Source organism: Dipodomys ordii, unplaced genomic scaffold (assembly GCF_000151885.1).
Source record: "Dipodomys ordii isolate 6190 unplaced genomic scaffold, Dord_2.0 Scaffold82, whole genome shotgun sequence".
Lineage (NCBI taxonomy): Eukaryota > Metazoa > Chordata > Mammalia > Rodentia > Heteromyidae > Dipodomys > Dipodomys ordii.
Genome location: NW_012267298.1, coordinates 12,381,438 through 12,400,962, shown reverse-complemented (window position 1 = coordinate 12,400,962; position 19,525 = coordinate 12,381,438). Strand labels below are relative to the sequence as shown.

At 61.6% G+C, this 19,525-nt stretch overlaps 3 protein-coding genes across 3 annotated transcripts; 2 read left to right on the top strand and 1 right to left on the bottom strand.

Moving 5' to 3' along the window:
- The first annotated feature begins 7,099 nt into the window (after window positions 1-7,099).
- Lypd2 (LY6/PLAUR domain containing 2) lies at window positions 7,100-8,821 on the top strand. The gene is made up of 3 exons (XM_013025177.1): window positions 7,100-7,175; window positions 8,208-8,327; window positions 8,628-8,821. The coding sequence occupies exons 1-3, from the start codon at window positions 7,100-7,102 to the stop codon at window positions 8,819-8,821; spliced, it is 390 nt and encodes a 129-aa protein (XP_012880631.1).
- Window positions 8,822-14,423: 5,602 nt separating this feature from the next.
- Window positions 14,424-15,393, top strand: Slurp1 (secreted LY6/PLAUR domain containing 1). The gene is made up of 3 exons (XM_013025146.1): window positions 14,424-14,481; window positions 14,795-14,914; window positions 15,194-15,393. The coding sequence occupies exons 1-3, from the start codon at window positions 14,424-14,426 to the stop codon at window positions 15,391-15,393; spliced, it is 378 nt and encodes a 125-aa protein (XP_012880600.1).
- Window positions 15,394-17,288: 1,895 nt separating this feature from the next.
- Them6 (thioesterase superfamily member 6) lies at window positions 17,289-19,520 on the bottom strand (the record flags this gene model as incomplete). Its single annotated transcript, XM_013025145.1, has 2 exons — window positions 17,289-18,040; window positions 19,317-19,520. Coding segments are annotated over 2 exons (318 nt in total), but the record flags the coding sequence as incomplete, so codon positions are not given.
- Window positions 19,521-19,525: the final 5 nt, after the last annotated feature.

Here is a 19,525-nt window from a genome sequence, read left to right as displayed (position 1 = left end):
GTGGGTGATCCTGGAAAATGTTCTACTCAGTAAAAGAAGCCAGACAGGCAAAGACAGCGAATCCATGACCTGGCAGGAGAGGGAGACCTAAAGCCACCAAGGCCATTCCTTGTTGCATGTGATGAAGGAAAGATTGCTAAGAACTGGGGGAGGGAAGCCCAGACACGTTTCCGACCCTCACACCATCCAGTATTTCACCTCTGGCTGCCTAAGTGTGCAGGCATTCTTCTTGTCAATCTAAACAACAGAGCGTGGCATTACTCTTCAGAGAATGGAGGCATGTACTGGGGAACCCCGGGGTGCGGTGACAGGAGCCCCCGCACCGGGGTAAGCTCGGGGCACATTCCAGGAGACTGAGGCATGGGGAAGGTCCCAAGGGCAAAAGTGGAGACGCCATCGGTGGGCTTCTTGGATGCAAGTCCCTGAGGCTGGACCTTGTGGCCACCGTGGGTGGAGGCTGGGAGGCGCCTTCGCTGTCTGCCCAGGCCTCCTGTCTGGGCCGAGCAGTCTTTGCAGAGTCTGAAAGATCAGCTCACTAGCGAATGGTATGTGTGCGTGGTGTGTATGCGAGTGTGTGCCGGGTGTGCAAGACGTGGGGTCTGTAGACAGGGAATCTCCCGTGGGGCTCTTGGGGTACCCCCGAAAAGTATTTCTTATCCCAGAAAGACGTGAGCTTCCCAGGCGTGGCTACATGCTCAGTTTCCTTCAGGGACAGCAGCTGGCAGCACTGAGGAAACACTTTTCCCTCACGTCGTCTTATCTGTCATCCGGGATGTGATGGAGGACACCAGTGAACACCAGACGCAGAGACAGAGGGAGAGACGGAGGTGCTGGGCGGACGCAGGGTCCCCATACCCTGCCCAGGGCTCCATCCTCTGGCAAGGCAAATCCTGACCTTGGGGGTTTCGGGAGGTTTGCTACATGGACGTGGTGGACCATGACATTGGCTATTGGTGACCAGCTCAACCTTCAGGCCTGTCTCCCGAGGAGGCAGGGGTGGGGCTGGAAGTCTCTGCCCTCAAATTACTCAGTTCCCAGTGTAGGGGGGAGGTGGGGGGAAAAAGGGGACCAGCCCCGCCCAACAGCCACCTGGAGCCCTTCTGCCAGCCAGTCAGTCATCAGCTTTCAAAAGACATTAGCATTGCTTCAGAGAGTCCCAATGATTTCAGCCTGTGTGCCAGGAAGCCAGAATGAAGACCAAGCATGTGTTTCATAACTGCGCAGGAATGGAGGGCGGCAATGGCTAAAGGCACCGAGCTTCTCTCTGAGCCATGATGAGTGAGGTTTGCACAGGTCTGTGAATATACTGAGGTGGCCAATTTTGTTCCGCAAATGGTCAAACTGCACAATGTGGCAGGTGCACTTAATAAAGCTGTTAACTTTTTTTATTTTAGAAAAGAAATATGAACACAGTACAGGTTTGGAAAGATGCACAAAAGGCTACAGGAAACATTGTTAAGGCCTCCCACAGTGACATACTCTTGTAGTTCCAGCCACTCGGGGTCAGGAGGTCAAGCGTCAGGACCAACCAGAGCAAAGAGCTAGCAAGAACCCCACCCCACACAATCAGTAAGGCCCAGTGGCATGTGTCTATGATCCTATGTAGAAGGATTTTTGTTCTGAAAACTAAAACAAAAAGGGCTAGAGCCATGGTTCAAGTGATAGAGCACTTGCTTAGCAAGCATAGGCCCTGAGTTCAAACCCCAGTTCCACAGAGAAAAACAGAAGGGACACACACACACACAATACCATGAGCAACACCCAAAAGTAGAAGGCAAGGTAGGAAATCTGCCACCAGTGTCAAGAAAGATGCCTTTTCTGGGACTGGGAAGTCAGTGGGAGGCTGGCAAGGACTGGGCAAAGGTGTGGCCTAGGAGTCTAAAGCCAGGGGAACCAAGTGTGGGCATCTTCCTATTGTGGGCAATAATCATAATAATGTGTTCCTTTTGGGGGGTGGGCGGTTGGTCATGAGGCTTGAACTCAGGGCCTGGGTGCTGTCCCTGAGTTCTTTATGCTAGACAGAGTCTAGCGCTCTGTCACTTTGAGCCACAGCTCCACATTTTTGTTCTCTTTTTGGAATGATTATTTGGAGATAAGAGTCTCATAGGGACTTTTCTGCCCTGATTGGCTTCAAGCGGTGATCCTCAGTTCTCAGCCTTCTGAGTTGCTAGGATCATGGGCGCGACCCACCTGCCCCTGGTGCTATTTGTGCCGCCTATCTTCCTGGAGACATGAGGTGCAGCGGCCGCCTCGCAAGGCATCACCTGACCTTGAGTGCAAGAGGCAGAGGCTGGAGAAAGCCCCTGCCCTGGACCGCACTGGGAGACCCAGCTCCAGGGCGGCCGCTGCCGTGGCTGCTGCTGCATCTCAGAAGGGGCCCCCTGCAGCTGAACCTGATGATCAGGACTCGGGCGGCCTGGGTGCCCCCACCCCCATCGACCTGAGACAGATGATCAGGACTCCAGCGGTCTGGGCACCCCACCCCCATCAGCCTGAGACAGATGATCAGGACTCCGGCGGTCTGGGTGCCCCCCCCCATCCGCCTGAGACAGCAGTATTTGCTGCACACAAGGACAAAAGCAACGGCCCAGATTTGCCATGAAGGGCAAATGCATGTGCACTGCAGCAGCAGGCTGGTGTGAGGGGGCAGGGCTGAGGGCCAGTGACACACAGTGCCCTCCAGGAGAGAGTGAAGAATGGCCAAGAAGTGTTGTCTTCTGGAAAACGGAGACAGTCACTAAGGTCAGAGAAGGGACGGCCCCTGGCTGGCTTATCAGTACTGGGGTTTATGGGTAAGGCCCTGGGCCTCCTGGAGGGCAGGGACCAGCAAGGGGTGACAGCCACAGCAGGGGACCTGAGCCAGTCCAGATGCAGGTTCCTGGCGGAAAAGTCCAGTACAGAACACACCCCGATTTTGGCCTGTCAGATCCTGAGCGTGGAGCCATAGAGCCAAAAAGAGCAGAGTTTTAGCTGCACATGGGTGGCCTACATCTGTTATCCTAGCTACTCAGATCTGAGGGTCACAGTTCAAAGCTAGCCTGGATGGGAAAGTCCATGAGACTTTCATATCGCCAATAAAAACTTCCAGAGTAGGGGTGGGGGAGGGAGAGGGAGGGAGAGTTGGAGGGGGGAGAGGGAGAGGGAGGGAGAGTTGGAGGGGGGAGAGGGAGAGGAAGGAGAAGTCAGAAGTAGAGCTGGGGCTCAAGAGCACTAGCCCTCAAGAAACGGACAGACAAACCCTGAGACAGCACCCAGGCCCCGAGTTCAGGCCCCAGGACTAGGACAGAAAGAAAAAAAAAAGAAAAGGAAAGGAGAGGAGATGAAAGGGTTTGGTGACTGGAAGCCAGAGGTCAGCGGCCTGGGAATGCAGCGGCCAGCGGTCAGCAGCCTGGGAATGCAGCGGCCAGCGGCCAGCGGTCAGCAGCCTGGGAATGCAGCGGCCAGCGGTCAGCAGCCTGGGAATGCAGCGGCCAGCGGTCAGCAGCCTGGGAATGCAGTGGCCAGCGGCCTGGGAATGCAGCGGCCAGCGGCCAGCGGTCAGCAGCCTGGGAATGCAGCGGCCAGCGGCCAGTGGCCTGAGAATGCAGCGGCCAGCGGCCTGGGAATGCAGCGGCCAGCGGTCAGCAGCCTGGGAATGCAGCAGCCAGCGGCCAGCGGCCTGGGAATGCAGTGGCCAGCGGCCTGGGAATGCAGCGGCCAGCGGCCTGGGAATGCAGCGGCCAGCGGCCAGCGGCCTGGGAATGCAGCGGCCAGCGGCCAGCGGCCTGGGAATGCAGTGGCCAGCGGCCTGGGAATGCAGCGGCCAGCGGCCAGAGGTCAGCGGCCTGGGAATGCAGCAGCCAGCAGCCCTGCGGGGGAAGACCGGCCAGGAGCTGGGAAGGAACTCTTTCCTAGTGGAGCCTGGGGATGACCTGGTTAGCCAATGCCCGGGCCTCACAGCAGGTGACACTCTGACATAGGACTTGATAACACCAGTACGCATGAACACCGCCTGACCAACTCCCGTAGCACACTAGGAAGAACAAGACACGTGAGACCACGCTTGTGGCCATGTCACATGCGGCACTGTGCCCACTGAGCTACTGTCACTGGCCTATCAGTGAGGGGCCACAGACCACAGGTACGCCCCCCCCCATCGCCCCTCGGCCACCTCCCCACCCGACAGCTCAGCCTTCACCCTGACTGGGAGGGGAGGGTCTGCACGAGGTCTAGAGAGGGCCGCCACACCCAGTGCGGTGCCCACTAAAGAGACAAAGCAGCAGAAGAGGGAAACCGGCTGACATCACAGGCCCAGCGCTCCAGAGTCCCACGCACAGGGATCAGCTGATTAGCCTCCCTGCTCACACTGAGTCCTGACCCTGCTCACACTGAGTCCTGACCCTGCTCACACACTGACCCCTGACCCTGCTCACACTGAGCCCTGACCCTGCTCACACTGAGTCCTGACCCTGCTCACACCTGAGTTCTGACCCTGCTCACACTGAGTCCTGAACCTGCTCACACTGAGCCCTGACCGTGCTCACACATCAAGTCCTGACCCTGCTCACACACTGACCCCTGACCCTGCTCACTCTGAGTCCTGAACCTGCTCACACTGAGCCCTGGCTCTGCTCATACCTGAGTCCTGAGCCTGCTCATACTAAGTCCTGACTCTACTAACGCTGAGTCCTGACACTACTCCCACATCAAGTCCTGACCCTGCTCATGCACTGAGTCCTGAGTCTGCTCACACCAAATCCTGACCTGATCACACCAGAGTCCTCACCCTCCTCACACACTACCTCCTGCCCCTGCTCACACACTGAGTCCTGACCGTGTTCACACTCTGATTCCTTTCCCTGTTCACACTGAGTCCTGACCCTGCTCACACACTGACCCCTGACCCTGCTCACACATTGAGTCTTGACCCTGCTCACACACTGAGTCCTGACCCTGCTCACACACTGAGTCCTGACCCTGCTCACACACTGAGTCCTGACCCTGCTCACACACTGAGTCGTCCTGACTCTGCTCACACACTGAGTCCTGACCCTGTTCACCCTGATTCTGATCCTGTTCACACACTGAGTCCTGACCCTGCTCATACACTGAGTCCTGACCCTGTTCACACTGATTTCTGATCCTGATCACACAGAGTCCTGACCCTGCTCACACACTGAGTCCTGACCCTGCTCACACACTGAGTCCTGACTCTGCTCACACACTGAGTCCTGACCCTGTTCACCTGATTCTGATCCTGTTCACACACTGAGTCCTGACCCTGCTCATACACTGAGTCCTGACCCTGTTCACCCTGATTCTGATCCTGTTCACACACTGAGTCCTGACCCTGCTCATACACTGAGTCCTGACCCTGTTCACCCTGATTCTGATCCTGTTCACACACTGAGTCCTGACCCTGCTCACACACTGAGTCCTGACTCTGCTCACACACTGAGTCCTGACCCTGTTCACCCTGATTCTGATCCTGTTCACACACTGAGTCCTGACCCTGCTCACACACTGAGTCCTGACCCTGTTCACACTGATTTCTGATCCTGATCACACAGAGTCCTGACCCTGCTCACACACTGAGTCCTGACCCTGTTCACACTGATTTCTGATCCTGATCACACAGAGTCCTGACCCTGCTCACAGTCTAAATCCAGTCTAAGAGGTTCTGGGAGGAACTGAAAGGGGTGTCCCCTCTTAGCACAGAGGCCTGCAGACAGCCTCACCCTTGACTGGCCAGGCCACATTCCTCCCCACCCAATCAGCAGCTGCCCTGTGGGGAAATATCACCCAGGAGTCGTCAGGGTCTCCCTGACAGTCAGATGGAAAGTTCTGGAGCTGTTGCCTGGGGGCTGGGCATGTACTCCTTGGAAGACACAGGAGGTGCCCCCGGGCCTGAGGCCTGAGGAAGGGTGGGGTGCAGCAGAGGGACCGCTTGGACCTCGGCAGTGCCGGGCTGTGTGTAGTGGGGTGTGTCATCCACTTAAGCTATGGCTGCAGCACCCTTGCTGATTGCACCTTGGTTTCCAGGTGACTGGTGGCCAAATCGGACGGGCTGGGCTCTGTGTGGGCTGCTAAGTGACCTTGCCTAGATCAATTAGCTTCTCAGAGCTAAAATTAATTAGCATGGGGTAGCTCTGCAGCTGCCATGAGTGAAGTGTATGACTCACATGGGGTGCGTGAGGCCTGGGGCCACGCACTGGCACACCGGCTCTGCCCGGTGCTCATGAAGGCATGGGTCCCCAGGCTAAGGGGTCCCCAGATCCCCAGTGGGGAGCTGACCAGGCAAGGACCCTGGGATGGGGGGTCAGGGGGAGGGGACAGAGAATTTCAACCACAGGGGGCTGGGGGGGGAACGTTGCAGCGGAACACAGGGTCAAAGCACAGGAAGAGACTGACATTTGGAAAGCCTGCTGTCCCACCCAGGAGGCCCTGTCCACACCCCCGGGCCTGGAAGATTGCAGTCTTAACTACTAAGTCATGGCAGTCATGGCTCCCTGCCCCCAGGCTGTGGGTGTGGGCAGGGGTGGCAGGGTGTCCTGGAGGGGAGCACTACAGGTCTGTGTCTGGCAGAGTTGTGTAGACCCAGATTCGGCTCTCTCCTGTCTGAGGCTGGGCAAGGGCCTCCCTCAACCTCCCAACCTCCCAGCTGCCCCGCACTGAGCCCCAGCCTGACCATCCAAGGTCATCCTGCAGCCCGAGGTCACCAGTCTGCCCTGGAGAAGGAGCCACATGCAGAGGTCCTCCTGGGGGCAGTCTGTTGGAGAGCCCCCCTCCACCATCCCGGGCAGGGGGCTCCAGGCAGGAAGTTACAGGGAGGTGGTGAAGTCCCCAGGGCAGGGGTCAAGAAAGGGGAAGCAGATGGAGGGGGAGCACCAGGCTGTGGCGTGGAGGGACTGAGACCCGAAGGGTGAGCCCAGAGACACCCTAGGAATGAAATGTCTGAAGAGGGGGAGGGGGAAGGTCTGGGCGGAGGCGGGGTCTCTGATACTCCGCCCTCCTGAAACCTGATCTCAGTAATCCACTTAGTGGACCAGACCGGTCGGACCACCACACTTGGCATCCCCAAGGCTTCTGGCCAGGCCAGTGTGCAACCAGGACCAGAGCCATGCAGGGGACCAGAGCCACGCAGGGGGCCTGGCTGGCCCTGCTGGTGCTGACCCTAGCCACCTGCAGGGAGCTCGGTGAGGGGTGAAGAACCAGGGTCTGGGCGATGTGGGGAGTGGGGTCTGTGCACCCCGGGACACTGCCTGCCAGCTTCTGTACCCCTTTCTCTGAGGTGAAGGCACCTCAGAGAGAGGGGTACGGACAGAGGTGGGGGGCAGGGTCCAAAGAGGGGAAGAAGCAAAGAAGGTTGGGCTGCAAATGGGGAAAGGCAGGGGGTCTGGGCTAGGTGGGGGGCTGGCCAGGTAGGCGGGGCCAGTGTCCAAGCCCTGGGTACCTGCAGGGGGGCTGCCTGATGGGGGCCTTGGGCTGTGGAAGGTTTGAGCTGGGGTGGGGAAGGGAGGCTAGGGAAGGTACAGGAGGGGCTGGGGCAGGCCAGGGGCGGGGAGCAGGGGGAGGGAGACCCAGACACGTCCATCCAGGGAGAGGACGGCGGGCCTGCATCTCCTGTGTACTCTATGGCAGGCGTGGGCCTCAGCCAGGTGACTGTCCATTTTCTGGAGGGAGAAATTGAGGCTGGCCAAGGACAGAGGCCCTATCTGGGTCACACAGAGGCCACCCAGGGGCTGCGTGGAGCAGCTGGAGTCAGCCTGGGGGGGCAGCACAGAGGGGCCTGGCAGGGGTGGTGCAGGGACACCCTCCTCCCGCTCAGTGGACCCCACCTACCCACACCCCTCCAGCTCCCAGGCACGGCTGGCTCCCCCCCAGGAGCTCTGCAGGGGACGAGAGGGCTGCTCCGGGCCCACCCTGAGCCTCGCACCCCTCTGGTGTTCTTGCTATGGCAATGCCCAGGCCTCCGTCTCCCGGTGCCTCCTGACCCCACCCTGGCCCCCAGGCTGACAGTCTCCCCCAAGGGTACTGTCTGCCTTGTGACCTGAGCCTGTGTCACCAGCAGACCAAAGTCCAGTGCTCACAGCGGCTTCCCAGGCCCTCGGCTCACATTATTGGGCCCCTCAGACCCCGGCCTCAGGCGGGCCGGGCCCCTCCACAAGCTGTCTCTGCGGCTGGAGGGGCAGGCCAGCCTGACCTGGCCTTTATCGCTTCTCTCCCAGTGGTGGCTTTACGGTGCTTCACCTGTGGGGAACCCACGACAACGTCCAGCTGCACCACTGTCACCACCTGCCATGCCAACGAAACCATGTGCAAGACCACGCTCTACTCACGGGAGATTGGTGAGTGGGTGGGGCGGGGCTGGGGGCCAGGGTCACCGCGCCCTCTTCCCTGCCACCCGGCCAGCTGTGCCCTGTGTAACCAGCAGTAGTCACCCCACTGCTCCTGTCCTAAGTGTGGCCTCTCTCCTTTCCTCCCCGGGGTGAGGTGGCTGAGGACCTCATCTTCTTTCTCCTTTATCTCTGGCTCTTCACCAAGAGGTGGAGAAGAAGGGTGCTGAGAGCCCTGGGTTGGGTGACCCCAGAGCGGGCGCCAGCTGGCTTGATGGGGGCAGAGTGGTGGACACTTCTTGCCCCCCACAGTGTTCCCCTTCCTGGGAGACTCCACGGTGACCAAGTCCTGCGCCAGCAAGTGTGAGCCTTCAGATGTGGATGGCATTGGCCAAACCCGGCCTGTGTCCTGCTGCAACTCTGAGCTCTGCAACATGGACGGAGCGCCCGCCCCCAGCCTGGCCCTGGCCCTGGCGCTGGCCCCACTGGTGCACCTGGTGCTCTAGAGTCCTGTCCCCGCCCCGGCCCCAGCTGCTCCCCCTGCTCCAACCTCCCCCGCTGCCTCCCCAGTCATGCCTAGAAGCCTCCAAGAAGTGTAGCGGCCACCTGCACCCAGCCTCCTGAGTCTCATTTCCAGGCAGAGCTGTCGTCTAGGCCAGAGAGAGGGCCTCCCCGCGGATCTCAGAGCCTGTCGCTGTCTCTGTGTCGTTCTTGTCTCCTGTGGTGGGTTGAAGCCCCATCCCCAAGCAAGGACAGCCAGGCCCAGGCACGCTCCCACCAGGCAGATCACTGGGCCTGGGCACGCTCCCACCAGGCAGATCGCTGCCCTTTGGGCCCTTGGGGGTTCTGGGGGACCTGACCAAGGTGGGCAGAGGCTGGACTAGAGATGGAAAAGCTGTCATGGCCACCCTTGCACCTGCCTCTCCTGACCTGCAGAACCCCGTGGCCGGTCCCTCCCTGCTGCCAGCCCCTGAATGGGTCCCAAAGCCCATGCATCTCAGCCAAGCTATGATGGGCTTCCAGGCCTTCTTTCCCACACTGTGCCCAGCCCACACCATGATCCTGCTCCTGGGTGAAGACGCTCCACCCGAGTGAGGTCTCATGACCCGGTGCTGCTGGGCGAGCCCCGTGTCTGGCACAGAACTCAGCGGTCCAGGAAACCTCTCCTCTCAGGGACCCGGGAGCTCCCTATTCCTCTCTCTTGTGGACAAGACCACCTGTCTCCCATGGGGTTTGGGACATCCCAGGAGCCCTACCAGCAGCTCTGGGGCACAGCCCACCCCAATCACCCTCTGTCAGGAGGCCTCTGGGGAGGAGGACAAGAGCAGCCAGAAGGGGTGACTGGAAGCTGGGGGTCATGGCGTCAGCGGGGTGCCTCTATCCAGGGCTGTGACGCTGAGCTTTGTCCTTGTCGATGGGAGACACGGCACCTCACACCCTCTTTGGCTTTCCTGTGTCAACACGCATGACCTGTAGACACTTGCGCATCCCAGAGACCCCCAGAGACAGGGGAAAAGGCTCATCCGTGACCGAGGTTAGGGTTCAGACTGACAAGGGAACAAAGCTTAGGTTGGAGCTGGGGATCAGGTTTGATCTGTGACCCCTGTCAAGGTTCGCAGGGAAATCATAGGAACAGAGAGGTCCAGACACAGAACGTGTGAAGCCTTAGAACCTTACCTTACCTTTGACCTCAACCTTAGCTGTGAACCTGACTTTGGGGGACTTGACTCTGTCCTGGAACCCCACCCCCCCGTCCTCAGCCCCGCCCCCAGTCCTCAGCCCCACCCCTCCCTAGTCCTCAGCCCCACCTCTCCCCAGTCCTCAGCTCTGCCCCTCCCTAGTCCTCAGCCCCGCCCCTTCCCAGTCCTGGGCCCCGCCCCTCCCTAGTCCTCAGCCCCACCTCTCCCCAGTCTTAATTCCCGCCCCTCCCTAGTCCTCAGCCCCGTCCCTCCCTAGTTCTCAGCCCCTCCCTAGTCCTCAGCTCCACCTCTCCCCAGTCTTCAGTCCCGCCCCTTCCCAGTCCTGGGGCCCTGCCCCACTCTTCAGCCCCGCCCCACCCAGCCCTCAGCCCCGCCCCTCACTAGTCCTCAGCCCCGCCTCTCCCCAGTCCTCAGCCCCGCCCCTCCCTAGTCCTCAGCTCCGCCCCAGTCTTCAGCCCCGCCCTGCCCCAGTCATTGGTCGGGGAGGCAAACTTCCTCCAGGGTCCAGCCCGACCGAGGGTCCTACAAGTGTGGTGGCCCGAGAGGTTCACAGCCCATAGGCGAGATAAGACTTCGTGGGGAAGAGGAGCCGGGCGCAGGCTGCGTTCTGCTGCCCAGCGCCTCTGGCCTGGATAATGGGAGCCGCTGCCTGGTGCTCCCTGACCAGCAGAGGGGCCTACGCGTGCCTCCCGTGCCTCCTGTGCCACACCGGATGAGCAGCCCAGCGCCAGGACGCCTGGGCCTCAGCGGCTGGCAACAGGGCCCTGCGGACGCCCAGCCGTGAGCCAGGGTGAGGCGGCTGCCAGTGGCGGACTGGACGGCCATCTCCACGGGAAGATGGCTGTGTGGCTTTCTGGCTCGGCCAGTGCTAGGCCTCAGCAGCAGCAATGCTGCAGGACTCTTCCTCCCCTTTTTGTGTCCCTTGCGTCCATGGCCAGCCGGTTTCCTTGGGTGGCCCGAAGGGCCCCTCCCCTCCTCTGCTTCCTCTCTGGACCTCGGAGGGTCACTCAGCCCCTGGCTCCCCAGGGTCAGGTCCTGGAAGTGTGTCGGAGGTGTGGCTGGCTCTGCAGCCTAGACCAGGGGCCAGGCCCAAGGTGAGGGGCTCCAGAAGGTGGAGAGGCACAGGGGCTGTCCTGAGAGCCTCCCAACCCCAGGGGTCATCAGCCTGTGCTGCCTAAGCTCAGCCCCAGGGTATCTGTGGCCAGGGAGATACAGAGTGGCCCACCGCAGGTCCAGACCTGCCACAGGTAGCACCAGCCCAGTCCTCCTTGACTTCACCTACTCACCAGTCCCATTATCCACCCTTCCAAGCCTCCACCCAGCCCCCACCTACCGCACCTGTCCCTGAGCCTATCCTCCCCACGAAACCTCAGCCTTTCACCCATCCGTCTGCACCTTTGCTGCCACCTCTCTGCCCTCCACCCATCCATCTGTCCCATCCGTCCTCCACTCAGTTATTCATCCCTCCATCTTCTCACTATACCCCATCCATCCGCTGTCTATCCATCCATCCACCCACATCCCTCTAGCCATCTGCCTGCCCATTCCATCCATCCTCCATCCTTTTATCCATCATCCTTTCTATCCATCCTTTTCTACATCCATCCTCCACCCATCCATCTGTTCATTCTATTACCCACCCATCTACGCCACCCATCCTCAACCCACTCATCCATCTACTCACCATCCACCATCCATACATCCCTTCTCCCTTTGCCCATTCATCTACCCACCTCACCCCTCCAACAAATGCTGCTCAGCAGTGCAGCCATCACAGCCTGTGCCAGCTCCCCCTGGCGGTGCTGCACGGTCTGGGCAGATTTGACACACATCACCTCAGTCCAGCTTTCCAGACACCCTGAGTGCTAGGAACACACTGTTCCGATTTATAAAGATTAGACAGACTTAGGAAGGAGACATGGCCTGCCAGTGGCTACACCACCGGTGCCTGGCAGGGCTGCGTACCGCACGGCAGTGTCCCAGGCTCTAGGGTGTGAGCTGCCTCTCCCTGACGCACACCAGCCTTGCTGGGTGCAGACCTGGTCTTCTGGTTCTACATTTGAGGCCAGTGGGGGAGGCGTGGACTCTCGAAGAGGCTGCCAAACTAGGACATAAATCTGCCCTTCCCCACTGGTGTCTGGCCAGACACACACCGCATCACTTTTCCACCTGCCAATTGAGTGCTGGGCTTGGAGACGGGCCAAAGTGGTGCCTGCCCACAGGAAGGGCGTGCGGGCAACTCTCCAAACTGCCACCCACCCCAGCAGCGCCCTGCCATGGCCTCTGAGGCCTTCCCTCCTTGTCACAGCCAGGGCGAGTGCCCCGGGCGGTCTCAGTTGACGTTTCTGCAGCATCTCCTCTACCCCACAACCTGCAGGGAGCTCACAGCACCACAGAGCCAGCCCGTCCGCACGGAGTGCTTGCTGGGTTTCACGATGGGGCAGCTGTCCCTCTGCCCAGTTTGGGGAAGGATGCAACGAGGCCGGACGAGTGCCTCTGAAGGAGGCTGGCCTGGATCCCAGCGAGGCCAGGGAGCACCAGGACCGGTTTCAGTCTGCCAGGCTCCAGAGCCAGACATGCCCTGGCTCTTTGCTCAATCTCTGGGCAAGGGCTGATCTCCCACATGTGGGTCTCGGTGTTTGATCAACAGTAACCACGGTCTCTCCCTTGGCAAACCACGCCCTCCTTTGGTTTCTTACAGTCCTGTGCAGCTGGCTTCAGCCCAGTGTCAGCTCACTCTGTGCTAGCACCTACATACAGAAAGCCAAAGGCTAGATGGACAAGGGGCCACCTTGAGGCTGTGCATGGGAAACGCTGCAAGGCTAAGAGAAGAACTCATGCCTCCCGGGCGCCAGCTCTGGGCGCTTCCCATCCTACCTCAAGGTCAAAGTGTGAGCCCTCTGAGCCACAGCAGGGCCTGCCTCCAGTTGTCCACACAGCCACACGTAGCCTATCCATTGCTCTACCCCCATTTCATAGCTAATCCTTACTCCCCCCTCCATTCAGCTGCCTATCTGTCCACTCATTCATCTTCCAAACCATCCAACCATCTATTCATCCTGCATCCATCTAAGCACCCATCCATCCATCTGTACATCCTCAATCCATCCATCCATCCATCCACCCATCCATCCATCTATCCTCCATCTATCCATCCACCCATCCATCCATCCACCCCCACCCATCTACCCACACATCCATCCTCTATCCACCCCCACTCATCCATCCACCCATCCTCCACCTATCCACCCACCCACCCATCCATCCACCCATTCATCCATCCATCCATCCTCTATCTGTCTACCCCCACCCATCCATCTACCCACCCGCCCATCCACCCCCCACCCATCCATCCACCCACCCATCCATCTACCTCCACTCATCCATCCACCCACCCATCCATCCACCCACCCATCCATTTACCCCCCATCCATCCATCTACCCCCACCCATCCATCCATCCATCCATCCATCCATCCATCCATTCATCTGTCCTCCAGTCATTCATCTACCCACTCATAAACTACCTATTATGGAAATCAGAAAACTAAAACCAAAACCCCAGAGTCTAATACTAATCAGAGCTATAGAGGACAAACACCAGATGGACTTTCTGACATGGAGTGGATTTAAGGTATGGAATGGGAGACGGTGTGTCACAGGGTGAGAGATTTGGAACAGGAAGCGGTGTGAGCACAGGATGGTGTGGCCACGGTCAGTGTGCCATGGTGGTCAGGAGATTGCTAGACCAGGCCACAGGGTGGTAGGGCTGCTGCTGTCAGGCTGAGGGCCCAGGGGTCAGGTTCCCTAAGAGCACCGTGGGCAGGGTCTGGCAGCGGTGGGGAGCTGCCCGCAGAGGGTCTGGTTGGCGATGGTACCCGGGCCACCTGCTGCCCCCCAGCACTTTCCTTTCCTGCACTGACTTGGCCTCTGCATGTGACTAGGTGTACCAGCTGTGCGCCAGGTGGGGGGGGGGACTGGGAGAGCAGCCCCAGGCCCGCCATGGCCCTGCCCCAGGCAGGGTTGAGGCTGCCCTGCCACTGGACCCTGAGGATGCTCCTACCTGGAGCCTGGTGGCCTTTGTGAACCCCTAAGGTGCCTGACCCAGGATTTCAGGGTCCATTAGCGGGCAGTCAGAGCTATCCAGGATGGCCGGGACAAGAGTGCTTGGAGGTGAGCCAGCCTAGGGCAGGGTTAGGGTCCCCAGGCTGGGCCCGCCCCCCGGGGAGGTGAGTGACAGTGGCTGCTGCCCGCCCCGGCTCCAGCCCTCCCCATGGCAGCCAGCAGCCGTGCCGCCCTACTGAGTCACGGCAGGCTCCGACGCCGCCCAGAAGCGGAGCTGGAGGGGCCAGCCCGTATAAATGCTCACCATGGGGCCTGCCAGGCTCCCAGCTCCTCAGCACCCAGGGATGGGCTCTCACTGGGCCACCTCACTGCTGCTCATGGCAGCCTGGAGCATGGGCTGTGGTGAGTGCTGGGCCGGGGCTCAGCCGGTGGGGGGCGCTGCCCTGGGCCTGTCTGCCCACCTCTCAGGGAGGGAAAGGTGAGGCTGCCGGGCGGGGTCTCTGTGGCTCCCGAGAATCTCCTGGCTTAGGGCCCGGCTTCCCTGGGGCCTGGGGTCAAGTTATCACCTCACAGGAAGGGGCACTGAGGCCTGCATTCAGTCAGCCAGCTGGGCCTTGAAGGATCTCAGCAGGTCTCCTCCAGCCTGCTCCTCCTGGCTCCGGGACAGGGTGGCCAGGTGGCCGGTGATGAGGCTCTGCCCCCACCCCTTGCCCAGGTGAGGCCTTCAGGTGCTACACCTGCCTACAGCCCACGCCCATTCACTCGTGCAAGAACATCACCCAGTGCAAGCAGGAAGACACGGCCTGCAAGACCACCCTGGAGACCGTGGAGTCGGGTAAGGGGCTGGATGGGGGGGCTGGAGACAGCGCAGGGCACAGGCGTGGGCACGGGCAAAGAGGGGGGTGGAGGCCAAACCCAGGTGGGCTTCCCCCCTGCTGCTCCGGGGAGGACGTCACAGCGCTGGCGCGGGACAGGCCCCATCTCAGGCAGGTGCTGCGTGAGCTCACAGGGGTGGGGTGGGCTGGCGGGTGGGGCTGGGGAGGGGGCGCCTAGGTGCAGAGCACGGGGTGCGCAGGCCTGGCCGGTGTGAGGCTGATGCCCTCCCGCCCCGCAGAGTACCCCTTCGACCAGAGCCCCATGGTGACGCGCTCCTGCTCCACATCCTGCCTGGCCACAGACCCCGACAGCATCGGGCTGGCGCACCCCGTCTTCTGCTGCTTCCGTGACCTCTGCAACGCCGTGGGCGTGAGCAGGCCGGGTCCTGGGGCTCTGGCCCTGCTGGGAGCCTCGCTCCTCAGCCGCCTCCTCCTCTGACATGGCTGGCCCCCCGCACACCTCCACTCTGGTCTCTGCGAGTGGAGCTCACTTGGCCTGCAGCCAACTCGCTTGGCCCCTCAACCTTGGAAAAAATAAATAAGACCACCCCATCCTTCCCAGGCATCCAAGCCTGCAGAGCCGGCCTCAGTGCTGCATGGTCTGGGCACCAGCCCCGCATTCTCACCCACAGCTCCTTGGGCCCACTGGTGGACGGAAGCCCTGCTGGGCACCCTTTGTGCCAACCAGCCCCGCAAACACGCCCTCCCCTCCAGCCTGAGCACCCCACCCTGGGTGGGCGTCTGATTCCTTTCTAGAGCGATGGTGGTACCAACCCCACCAGGCAGTTTTCACAGCAAGAGGGGGAAGGGCGGGCGCCAGGGGCTCCCGCCTGTAACCCCAGCTACTCAGGAGACAGATCTGAGGACTGAAGTTCAAAGTCAGCCCAGGCCAGGAAGCCAGTTAACACTCTTACCTCCAATTAACCACTAAAAATCCGGAAGTGGAGCTGTGGCTCATGCGGCACAGCATCAGCTTTGAGCACAAACACTTGGATATAGTGCCCACTGGCACTGCGGGGCGGGGGGGGGGCGGGGATGAGAAAGCCCAGCGGCAGCCACTCCTGCGTGGGTCTTCCCGGGGTGTCTTTATGAGCCTCACCTGACAGTGGTCCGCTGTCCCCTGGGGACAGAGGGGACTAGACAGGCCTGCAGGCACTGCCAGCTTCCCCTCAGACCCACGGCCAGGGCTGGCTCCCCACTGTCCCCTCACAGGGTTCAGTCCACATGGGACACTGGACAGCCATGAGCCAGAGCGGCTCTAGCCAGCAGCCCTTGTCCTCCGAGCTGGGCACTCTCTGCCCAACTAGGTCTTGGATCAAACCACAGAGGCCATAGCCCTGGGCGGTGACTGGGGTGGGGGCTGTGGCTCCTGGCCCTCCTCCATAGAACTGTCTCTGGGGGCACACACACCTGGGCAGGGAACCAGCTCCCTGGAGAACAAGAGCTGCCAACTTGGCCTGGGGGCTGCACGGGAGCCTGTGACTCCCCAGCCCGGGCTTCCAGAGGGAGGCCCTGTACCACCATGCTGACATCCCGGCCCGGCCAGCTTAGGCCACCACCTCCTTCCCTGGGGAGGCGGGGAGGCCAGCGTGGCCGGCAGAGGGCGCGCCGGAGCCTGCATGGAGGAGCTCTCCCAGGCTGCAGCCTTTCTAGTCCAAAGCTTCATCCCGAGCTGGGCTGCCTCCTGCCCCCCTCTCCCCCACCATGTGAGGCCAAGGGGTCCCGAGGACCCCAGGGGAGGCAGGGAGCTGAGGCTGTCCCACAATTGGCCGTAAGAGTGTCCCCCTCCCTTAACCCCCTTGTGCAGGTCCCACTGGGAACCCCACCCTGCAGCCCCCAACCAGTGAAGACACTTGGCTTTATCTGGCCGCACAGCACCCAGCACGGCCCAACCACACCCTCCACTCCACCCTTGTCTCTCACCCCCACTGGCTCCCTGCCCCCTCTCTGCCCCACAGGGCTAGGCCCTGTGCCACATTGCCTCTGACCCCTGTTCCCACAACCTGCCTCAACCTTGGGGGTCCTTCTTCCCCCACCCTGAGTCTGTGGGCTGGCCTCCACCCCCCCACCTTGTCCCATGACGTTGGGGGCCTGGGGACCTCACCTCCCAGAGCCATCCCAGATTCAAGGAAGGAAGCAGAAAGTGTGGACAGCTGAGATTCAGGTGCTGGGGAAAGGGAGAGGCAGGAAGGCTGGTGGGGCCCTGGGGCACCCCCTCCCTGGGGCATCGGTCATGTGCAGAATGGGGACAAACCTGGTCACCACAACACTCTGGGGGGATGGGTCTGGGGGGGCACAGCTTCAGAAACAAAAACTCCCCCAAGTCCAAGCCCACACACTTTAAAACTCTTTACTTGTGTGCTTTCCATAAACAAAAGAGAACAACTGCAGCTCCCTTAGCACTAGGGTGAGAAGAGCAGCATGGAGAGGGGATGCAGGCGAGGGACGCTCCAGGTGCAGTTCCCAGCGCGACAGCAAGGAGGCAGCTTCCAGATGCCGTCCCTCCCTGGATGACAGAGCGGGTGTCGGGCACAGGCAGGGGAGCCCCACGCCCGGGCTGCGCCTCAGTGCTGACATACTGTCAAGCGGGCCCAGCTCCCATCTGGCTCCGTGTTCTCAGAGGCTCTGGGCACTCCAGGCCTCAGCGTGCCTGGCTCTAAGGTGGCCCTTTCCTGGCTATCACTATCTCCGACTCAGGGGCAGAGACCCAGCGCGTGCCAGGCCTGCCCTGGCCACACACAACTGACTCCAGGCTCCTCCTCCCCCGGGGCCTCACTACAGGGACGGCCAGGGCCCTGCGCCCTCCGACCCCAGCAGAGGGGGCCAGGGTACCAATGCCATCTCATCAGCTACCAGCGTGGGACCTGGCACAGGGAGTCAAGCAGGCGAGGGGACCTGGGTTGGTCTCAAGGCCGGTCCAGCCAGAAGCCCGCCAGGCCTGCTGTCAGGGGAGCTGGCGTGCAGAGGCAGCGTCACTGGTCCTTGGTGGCATCTCCGAGTCCACTCTCGGCGCGGAGCAGCTGGCTACTGGCCTCATTGTAGGCGATCCAGTGCTGCAGGTCCTCCGGGAGGTCAGGGGGCTCCACCTGCAGAGGGGAGGGGTGAGGCCCAGCAAGCTCGCGCCCTGTGGTAAGGAGGCTTCATTTCCTCCACTGCTGTGTCCCTGCCTGAGCCACTCTCCTGCTCCCTGGCCCACCAAGAGCCCCACCCCGTGCCCACTGTCCCTCCCCCAGCACATCTCCACCTTCCTCTCGCCATGCAACTTGCTGGTACCAGGCTGACCCCCCCCTCCCCATTCTCCTATAACCAGGCAGGAGCCCTAGGGGCTAGTGGCTACAGAAGGCCCAGGACACTTGCTGCCCGGAAGGGGAGGAAGCAGAGACAGAGGTCTGGCCAGGGAGGCCCGCCTCCAGCGAGGTGCTGCATGGAGCTGTCTGAGCTCTTCTCCTCCTCTCCTGCACCAGGCCTGGACTCCCAAGTCAGCTGGGAGCGGGTCCTCTCCATCCCTTCCCCACTCAGGCCTTCCCGGGGAGAGCTGCTGCCATGGGGGAGGCTGGGAAGACGCCCAGCACCTCAGACAAGTGGGCGGACACCAGGCCAGGACGGGAGGGACGGCCAGGCTCACAGGGCTGAGCTGCACACTCATGCTGACCTCTCCACGCCTAGGGCCACCAGGCCCTCCCCAGCCAGCCTCGCTCCCATGATCTCCTTGACATTGGGCTGGGGTGACTCCCAGCCACCCCTGGCATGCGGCAGAGGGTAGGAATCCCCCCCTCCGCCAGGTCTCCACCCAGGGCCCATCACCTCGGGGCCTTGTCCCCCTCGACCGTGAGCCTTGGTGACTGCTGCGAGGCTGCACCTGGGGCCAGAGGGTGGACTGGCGGCTGGGCACGCCTGGCATCTTCCAGAGAGCCTGCCGTGGCAACCACCGCCACCTGGTCCTCCCCAGGGCCATGGTTGCCATACCGCAGCGGCTGGCCCTGGCTCGGGGCTGGGGCAGCCCAGGGGAGGGCCCTCGGGGCCCGACTGGTGCCCAGCAGAACTTTCTCCCTAAGGACAAAGGCCTGCGGGCCTCTGGGGTGGTCAGACCGCTTCAAAGTGTGTCCCCAGGACTTCTAGCCACCACTGCTAACTGCGCCCCGGCTGCACCCCACGCTGGGAACTGGAGCCCAGAGAGGGTGGCTGGGCCCTCCAGGCCACACCGCACCATGACTCAGATCTCCTGGGGGGGAGACCCCGGTCCTGGAAGAGGGAAGTGGGGATGGAGGGGGCACCCCACGAGCCGGGTTCAGAGGTCCCGGGCGCCGGTGGGTGAAAGCCCGGGCCCCCGGGGCGGCGGCGCGCGCCGGGCCGGCCGCTCACCCTTCGCTGGCACAGGTGCTGCACCACGCGGTCCGGCGAGGCGCCCACCACGTGCTGGCGGGAGCGCAGCAGGGCGCACACGAAGCCGTCGCGCAGGCTGACGAAGCGGGCCTCCAGGTAGAAGGCGCGGTCGTCCCAGCCCAGCAGGCGGGTGCGCACCTCGAAGGGCTCGAACAGGCGGAGCGGGCGGCGGTAGCGCGCGCACGAGG